This window comes from Mytilus edulis, chromosome 4, assembly GCF_963676685.1.
Source record: "Mytilus edulis chromosome 4, xbMytEdul2.2, whole genome shotgun sequence".
Classification (NCBI taxonomy): Eukaryota; Metazoa; Mollusca; class Bivalvia; order Mytilida; family Mytilidae; genus Mytilus; species Mytilus edulis.
The window spans coordinates 39,870,854-39,879,575 of NC_092347.1; the positions used below are offsets into that span (position 1 = coordinate 39,870,854).

Below are 8,722 nucleotides of genomic sequence, written 5' to 3' on the forward strand. Positions count from 1 at the left end.
CAATGCAATCTGCTGTAATTCACTCATGCACTTATACTAGTTTTATTGAATGTATAATTACTGTTTATATAAATATAAGGATATGCGACCTACGATTGCCATTTGGACAATTATCAACAAGAGACAAAAGGACGTAAATAAAAAACAGCCGTGATACGTCACCATACAACTTCACCAATAAGCTAAACCCATATTGTAAGCTATAACATTAGGAGAATGAATTAGTTTACATATTAAAACTATATAACACCAGATAAAAAAATAAGAATAAAATCTTCCAAGCCCTTAAAAAAGTAAACAATTTTGGATGAAATACAATTGAACTTACAAATAAATTTATTATAATCATTTTAATCACAACCTTCTGAAAATATTGTTTATTTTGTTTTTTTGTCAATCTCCTGGTATATTTCACCAAGTGTGAATTTCCTTCTTTTTATGTCAGAGTCCTGTTATAGAGTTTGAACAGGAAGAAGGAGGACTTTCAATACACCCACCATTTTTACATTTGAAAATGCCTGTACCAAGTCAGGAATATGACAGTTGTTGTCAATTCGTTTGATGTGTTTTATCATTACAGTTTTCCATTTGATGAGAGACTTTCCGTTTTGAATTTTCCTCGGAATTCAGTATTTTTGTGATTTTACTTTTTTCAAATAACACGATGATGTAGTAATATTGCACTTAGAAATCGTCATGTTTACACTTTTTTTCGTATGAAGAGGTTTTAAGGTTCGACTGAAGAAATAATTGGTAAATGGTAAAAGGAGCAATTATGCGCGAGGATAGCCACTACGTTTAAAAACAGTTTAAGAAAACAGGTCTTTCGAAAAAAACATATTTTCCAAACTTGTGCTACCTACTATATTGTCTTCTGCGCGTAAAACAACCCATAATGGATTTCGTCTGGAGTAAAAACATTCAGATGAACATTGTACTGATAAGTCGTTGAGAGTTCAACTGTTTATTGGTATAGACCTCCGGAGAGGGTAAAAAAACTGAAAATACAAAATAACAAACATAAGCATACTATTGAGTCAATAAATGTCAAAAAGTAGTACATTCACAAAGAAAATGGTTCCATAGTTCGATACAAGTAACTCTTGTACACTACACTTCGAAAAACAACATCAATTTATCAGAAAAAGGTTACACGTAAGTATCTATATATGCAATAAAAATGACAGGTTGCATATGTCAATGACTGTAGTTTACATATCGTGCACGATGAAAAATTTACACGTTAAAACTGTGCGGTACTGTAGTTCTAGAAAATTCGAGCGTGACCCTTGTTTACATCGATAAAACACAAAAATAAATCCTAATATGTGGGATTGACAAATACAGAATGGAATTTAAAGGGCAAATGCATACATAAAAAATACAAACAGTACTGTAAATTCACAGCGGCAATATTTTTTCATGTCGTGCGTAAATGAGCACCAATAATCAAAAATGAGTTTGCATAAAATGTATAGTTCAACAATATGCACAACGATATAAAAAATAAGCACAAATATAAAAGGTAAACTTACTCTAGTGGTGGATTAAACTTCAAATAGAAAAACAACGTGCTTCAGATTTGACAAATATCGAGGGATAAAAGAGACTGGGGAGTGAAATGATACAAAAAGGACGACATGGTCAATTCGGCACTTTACCAAAACAGTACACTCCTCCTCTGATTTCATAGGAAATCACTACATTTTAAAAATAAAAGGATAATGTCATATGAAAAATTAACATTTGTGTCCCTTACAATGTTATTATAATTGTGTATGTATCAAATTTGATTGTCAGAATAAAACACAATGTCACTACGTGTATTATAGTTAGTCCACTTCAAGGAGAGTTACCAATTCGGTAATTGGTCTGGTATAAGTTGTGCGCTTTCCGTCTTTGACGATGGCGACTTCCACTTTTCGAATTTTGCCGTCCGAGCTTGGAAATATCCTGTCCACCAGTCCTACGGGCCATGAATTACGTGGCGTATCCTGATCTTTCATGAGAATTAAGTCACCAACTTGTAGATTACGACGGTCAGTTTGCCACTTTGTACGAATCTGAAGTTCATGAAGATATTCGGATTTCCATCTACGCCAAAACTCTTCTGCTAATCCTTGTGCACATTTCCATTGAGATTTCAACATATCCTTTGGACCGAATAAAGGAAACGGTTTCACGTCTTGTGAAGTTTTCATCGTAAGCAGTGACGACGGACTCAAAATACTGGGACACTCTGGATCAGTTGAAACTGGTATTGTTTATGATGGCCATAACTTCAGCCATTAGTGTAACAAGCACTTCGTGTGTAATTGTCTTACTTTTGTTTTCCAATAACAAGCTGTCGAGTATCCGACGAGAAACACCAATAAGTCTCTCCCATGAGCCACCCATATGATGTGCGTAAGGTGGATTAAATATCCAGGTAGTTCCGGATTTCAGTAAGAATTCCTTGATTGGTCCTTTTTCGACAAATTCAGGGTCAATATTGAGCTCTGATGTTGCTCCAATGAAATTAGTTCCTCGATCAGAACGAAATTGGATGATAGGACCTCTAACTGCAATTACGCGTCTCATAGCGTTGATGAAAGACGAGGTTGACATGTCTTCTATCACTTCGATATGCACAGCGCGTGTGGTCATGCATGTAAACAGTAACGCCCAACGTTTCTGATTAGCTGAGCCTCCTCTAGTTTTGCGAAATACGACGGACCATGGACCGAATGTGTCCACGCCGACATAAGAAAACGGAGGACAAGGGCTAAGTCGATCTGTTGGGAGATCGGACATTTGCTGCCATTCAAGTTTTCCTCTGAGCTTCTTACAAATTATGCACTTGTTGATGAGAGTTGAAATAGAACGTTTCGCACTAATAATCCAATAGCCACCGGCACGGATTGCACCTTCGGTCAAATGTCTACCTTGATGGTGTATACTTTCATGAAAATGATGAATAACAAGTAACGAAACATGGTGGTTCTTTGGAAGGATCACAGGATGGTGGGACATGTCTAATGAATCATTTACAGTAGCGTGTTTGAGCCTTCCTCCTACTCTAACGAGTCCATCTGAGCCTAGTATAGGTGATAGTTGAGCCAACTGGCTTCTTGAAGTTACATTTTTCCTTCTTGAAGCAACTTAATCTCGTCGGAGAAAACATCCTGTTGAACTGAGCGTAGTATTAAATTTACAGAGTCTCTTAGCAGATCAGTTGAGGTAACTCCTTCTTGGTGCAGTTTCCTACGAATGGCTGATTTTATAAAGACGATGCTTCTTACAAGACGTGTCCATTTAGAAAACTTGTCGAATCTACTACATCCTAATAACGTTTTATTGTCTTCGATTTTGAGATCTGTTTTCTTACAGCTAACTGATGGACGTATTTCTTTGTCATTTTCGGGATCTACTAATAAATGATCGTGTTCATCATGTTTGTCATTAATCGAGAGCAAGTTAGGGCCCTTTATCCAAAGACTCTCTGGAAGATCTTTCGTGCTGATGGACCTAGTAGCTAAATCAGCTGGGTTGTCATTGGTAGACACATGAGACCACTGAGTAGGTTGACATGAAGAACGAATTCGGCTTACCCTGTTACCAACATATATGTAGAAGCGTCTTGTTTCGTTTGTCAGATATCCAAGTACTACACGACTGTCTGTATAATAATAAAAATCATCTGGGTCGATATCTAATTGATCTCGAATAATGTCAGATAGCTCTGCTGCTAAGACTGCAGCGCACAGTTCCAGACGTGGAATTGTGTGTCCATGAGACGGGGCAACTTTGGCTTTTCCGAAAAGAAAGCTAGTGTTAACAGTATTTGCGCTATAAAGTTTGATATATGCGACAGCTGCTATTGCATCTTTAGAAGCGTCTGAGAATATGTGAATTTCTCGTTTAACACTATTGACAAATGAAGGTCCATTGTACTTTCTAGATATACGAAAATTTTCAAGTTCGCTCAATGATTGTACCCAAGATTCCCATTGTTGATTTAGAAGTTCTGGAAGTGGATCGTCCCAATCAGAAGTAGATGAAGATGAGAGCATCTGGCGCATGAGTAATTTGCCTCTTATTATCACTGGTGCAGCAAAGCCAACTGGGTCATACAGACTGTTAATTGTTGACAGAACTCCGCGGCGTGTAAATGGCTTGATGTCAGAAGATACTCTAAAGGTGAACTCGTCCAGTTCTGTGTTCCATGAGAGACCTAAGCTCCTCTGCATCGGAAGATCTGCCGATCCAAGGTCAAGGTCCTTCAGATTTTTGGCAAGGTCATCTGAATGAAATGCTTCGAGCACTAACCTGCTGTTAGATGCAACTTTATGCAACCTAAGTCTGCCATTGTCATATAAAGTTTGTTTAGTTCTTTGAACAAGATCAATAACTCCCTCTGGCGTTGCGCACGAGGTAAGACCATCGTCTACGTAGAAGTCGTTGCTAACAAACTCTTTCACATCAAGTTCAGCGTGTTGGACAGTTCGTCTCAGACCATACGTAGCCACTGCTGGGGATGGACTGTTGCCGAAGACGTGTACTAACATCTGATATTCAGTTAGCGGTTTATCAAAATCGTTGTCCTTGTGCCACAGGAAGCGCAAGAAACGTCTATGTTCATCGATGACTCTGAAGTTATGGAACATCTGTTCGATATCAACGGTTACGGCATAAGCCTCTTTCCTAAAACGGAGTAAAATTCCAAGTAGGCTGTTATAAATATCTGGACCTTTCAACAAGACGTCGTTCAAAGATAGTCCATGATGTTTTGCTGAAGAGTCGAAAACTACTCTTACACTTTCTGGTTTCCTTGGATGATACACTGCGAACATAGGCAGGTACCAGCACTCAGTACCTGGCGATAGTTTGGGTGTTATCTGGGCATGTTCTCGGTCTAACAGTTTCTGCATAAATTCTAACACATGTGTGCGCTTTACGGAGTTGCAACGTAAGTTCATGTCGAAAGATTTAGCTCTACGCTCTGCAATTTGTTTGTTGTTTTCTAAAGAAGGTCTGTTGGGTTTAAATGGTAGTGGCGCGATCCAGTGTCCATCATCTTGTTTGAAGAATCCTGATGACATAATGTTTAAAAAGGTTTGATCCTCTATTGACGTGCCTTCCGTTTCGTCTAGTTGAGTCTTGTTGAAGATTGGGTCTAATTTCACTGACATGTGGCTATCACACGGGGACAATAATGTAGGTCGTCCATTGTTCAAAATTACAGTTTTGTTTACATTTACAACATTTTGTCTTCCTAGGCATACATTCCCTACTATAACCCATCCTAAGGGCAAATGTTGTGCGTACGGTACCTCGTCGACTCCTATACGATGTTCAATAACATGGTGTGCTCTAATTAGGTCACGGCCTATTAACATCTGTATTTCAGACTGATTGTCAATGTCAGGAATACAACTTGCTATGTCCATCATGTGTGGATAACTTGAAGCTACAACAGATGACGGTATTTCTTCCCGGTTGTTTGGAATGTCATTACATTCGATAATTTCAGGTACGTTAAGATAAGATGATCCGTCAAGTGACGCTAACATGTATCCGGAAGCTCGTCTTCCACTCGTAATGAACCTTCCTGCACAAGAAGCAAGTTCATATTCTGTTTCAGTGTCATTTTCGCCGAAGAAGTTGAAGAAATCTGACGTTGCTAAAGTCCTGTTGCTTTGGTCGTCGATCACGCAGTAAACAGTTTTGAAATGATCTGGTCTCTCGGAGTGATATACTTTGGCGAGTACTATCTTAGCACATGATTTACTTGTATTGTGTATCGAATCACATATTTTGGTACATTTGCTGCTTACTTGTTCCTTAGAATTCTCCTCCTCGTGCTTTTTCTCGGGTTTCGCTGTAATATCTACATGTAAGGCTGACGGATGGTCACGAGAACCACAAACACTGCATTTGACATCCTCTTTACATTTGTCACGGAAATGTCTCTTAGGTCCGCAACACTTGAAACACAAACCTTTTTGCTTAATTAAATCAAGTCTCTCTGACAGTGGTTTAGTACGAAAACCGCGGCACGAGTTGAGCGTATGGTTAGTTACAAATCCTCTTTTGACTTTTGAATACTAGTACTATTAGGTGGTTTATTAACACTGTGTCCAATGTCTGTTTTAATGCTTGAAACTTTCGCAGGACTTCGATTTCGGTTTTGTACTCTTGTGTGTTTAGATGTGGATGGTTTGGTGTCTTGATTGTCATATAAAAATCCAGGGTCATTACGCACTTTAGCAATGTTTTGCAAAAATGGCACAAAGGAAGAAAATGGAGGATATGCTCCAAAGTTTCTTGACTTATAACCATTGGCAGTAGTTGTCCATTTTTCTTGAATACTGTAAGGTAATCTAGTTACAAAACGATTCACGCCTAGAGACGAATCAAAGTAAGCGAATGTGGTGGCAAACTTTTCATCTTTGCGGATTGACTCGATCTCAGCGGCTAAGTCCGCTAACTCGTAGAGTTCTATTCGGTTATTGTTCGAGAGTTTGGGAAAGTTAACTATACGTGAGTGAAGTGACGATTCTATCATCTCTGGACTACCGAACCTAGAATCTAAGCGTTCCCATATAAGACGCACTGCAGTAGCCGGATTATGAGCATTAGCACATCTAATGTTCTAAGCGTGCTGTTTTGAGCTCGGTCCCAAATACTTTATAAGAAGGTCCAACTGTTCCAATGGATTTGTATCTAACTCAGTCATTATGTGTTGAAAACTAATTTTCCAAGATGAGTAATGTGACGGCTGGTCATCAAATGATATGAGCCTAGATGTGATTAAATCTTTCTTCACCATGAACTTGGCCAATTCATGTGCTTCGTTCCTCTGAGTTGGAACGAAAGGTTGTGCTGTAGGATTCAATGGTTCTAAAGAATGAATAGGAATATTTACATTGTTCACTTCAAGGTTATCTTTGCTCAAATGTAAGGAGTGGTGTGAGCGCTGTTGCTCCACAAATTCTGCTGTACGTTGTTCTGTAATGTTACGTGTATCTGGTATGTTAGCACTACGGTACTTTCTTTCAGACATTTTGTTTTCATTGGCATGTTGAACTACTGGATCAGCGATCCTTGGTGGTTCGTAACTTTCACCATAGTCTTTAAGATCGAAATCCAATGCCTTCTTAACAGCTTGTAATCCCGACTCAGCTTCGTCAACGTCTCGCTTCATAGCGAGGACATTTTTCTCTGCTTTGAGTGTAGCTTCGCGGTGCAACAACTCCGCCTCCTCTTTAGCATATTTAAGTCGTGTCTTAGCGGTTTCAAGTTTCACTGTTTGTTTAAGAATCTCTGATTGAGCACTTAGTGATGAGTGTCTTGTTGACACAGTATGACGAGAACTATGTTGGGAGCTACGACTTTTATGAGTTCGTTCACTATTTTCTATTGATCTTCTAGGTAGCAATTCACTTAGATGTTGTTTGACAACTGATATCTTAGCCTTTAAAGCATAGAATGACACTTTAAATGATGCATGCTCACTTTCACTTTCTCTTGTCCTATATGATTTTAAGTAATCAAAATATCTGTTAGCTTCTTTCTCATACTTTTCTGACAGTTTCAGAAGTTCCTCTCTGTATGTTGACGCTGTGGACAGGTCCACCACTGGGTTATCTTCAACGTCTAATAAAATAGCGCCTATATCTCGTTTTATAGTTCTGAGGATATAGTGATGTCTTTCATTAGATTGTTCGAAAAGATGGTCTCCATCTGATGTTAGTGTTCTCAAAGATCTGAGCTCTCTGTCAGAAACGGATTCTGAGTGTGACATGTTGAATCTATCTTGGGTTCATCTCTTTGATCTAGATTTTTTACTGTACTGATAAGTCGTTGAGAGTTCAACTGTTTATTGGTATAGACCTCCGGAGAGGGTAAAAAACTGAAAATACAAAATAACAAACATAAGCATACTATTGAGTCAATAAATGTCAAAAAGTAGTACATTCACAAAGAAAATGGTTCCATAGTTCGATACAAGTAACTCTTGTACACTACACTTCGAAAAACAACATCAATTTATCAGAAAAAGGTTACACGTAAGTATCTATATATGCAATAAAAATGACAGGTTGCATATGTCAATGACTGTAGTTTACATATCGTGCACGATGAAAAATTTACACGTTAAAACTGTGCGGTACTGTAGTTCTAGAAAATTCGAGCGTGACCCTTGTTTACATCGATAAAACACAAAAATAAATCCTAATATGTGGGATTGACAAATACAGAATGGAATTTAAAGGGCAAATGCATACATAAAAAATACAAACAGTACTGTAAATTCACAGCGGCAATATTTTTTCATGTCGTGCGTAAATGAGCACCAATAATCAAAAATGAGTTTGCATAAAATGTATAGTTCAACAATACGCACAACGATATAAAAAATGAGCACAAATATAAAAGGTAAACTTACTCTAGTGGTGGATTAAACTTCAAATAGAAAAACAACGTGCTTCAGATTTGACAAATATCGAGGGATAAAAGAGACTGGGGAGTGAAATGATACAAAAAGGACGACATGGTCAATTCGGCACTTTACCAAAACAGTACAAACATGTTATTTAAGAAAAACGAACATTAAAACTTGCATGAATTAATTACTATATACAAATTGTCGGCTTCCCTTGCTATATACTTTTTTCGTAACAGTGTTATGTAACAAGCATATTCGATTATCTGTCTCGCAATTTGTGATGTCTAGCCA

The 8,722-nt window shown here is 38.0% G+C and overlaps 3 protein-coding genes across 3 annotated transcripts; all 3 read right to left on the bottom strand.

Moving 5' to 3' along the window:
• Positions 1-2,244: 2,244 nt before the first annotated feature.
• LOC139521370 (uncharacterized) lies at positions 2,245-3,012 on the bottom strand. Its single transcript, XM_071314849.1, has one exon. The coding sequence runs from the start codon at positions 3,010-3,012 to the stop codon at positions 2,245-2,247; it is 768 nt and encodes a 255-aa protein (XP_071170950.1).
• Positions 3,013-3,116: 104 nt separating this feature from the next.
• On the bottom strand, positions 3,117-6,547 carry LOC139521371 (uncharacterized). Its single transcript, XM_071314850.1, has 2 exons — positions 6,176-6,547; positions 3,117-5,966 (listed from the first exon to the last, which is right to left on the bottom strand). Exons 1-2 carry the CDS (start codon positions 6,545-6,547, stop codon positions 3,117-3,119), a joined length of 3,222 nt encoding a protein of 1,073 aa, XP_071170951.1.
• Positions 6,074-8,476, bottom strand: LOC139519683 (uncharacterized). Its single transcript, XM_071311897.1, has 2 exons — positions 8,432-8,476; positions 6,074-7,894 (listed from the first exon to the last, which is right to left on the bottom strand). Exon 2 carries the CDS (start codon positions 7,784-7,786, stop codon positions 6,635-6,637), a length of 1,152 nt encoding a protein of 383 aa, XP_071167998.1. The 5' UTR covers positions 7,787-7,894; positions 8,432-8,476; the 3' UTR covers positions 6,074-6,634.
• Positions 8,477-8,722: the final 246 nt, after the last annotated feature.

What these genes read in the sequence shown, in the direction of transcription:
- LOC139521370 (XM_071314849.1), bottom strand. Translation starts at nt 3,012, where the DNA reads ATGTCCCACCATCCTGTGATCCTTCCAAAGAACCACCATGTTTCGTTA.
- LOC139519683 (XM_071311897.1), bottom strand. Translation starts at nt 7,786, where the DNA reads ATGTCACACTCAGAATCCGTTTCTGACAGAGAGCTCAGATCTTTGAGA.
- LOC139521371 (XM_071314850.1), bottom strand. Translation starts at nt 6,547, where the DNA reads ATGATAGAATCGTCACTTCACTCACGTATAGTTAACTTTCCCAAACTC. An exon ending in CCACATCTAAACACACAAGA is followed by an intron (nt 5,967 to 6,175) that starts GTACAAAACCGA and finishes TTGTGTTTCAAG; the next exon opens with TGTTGCGGACCTAAGAGACA.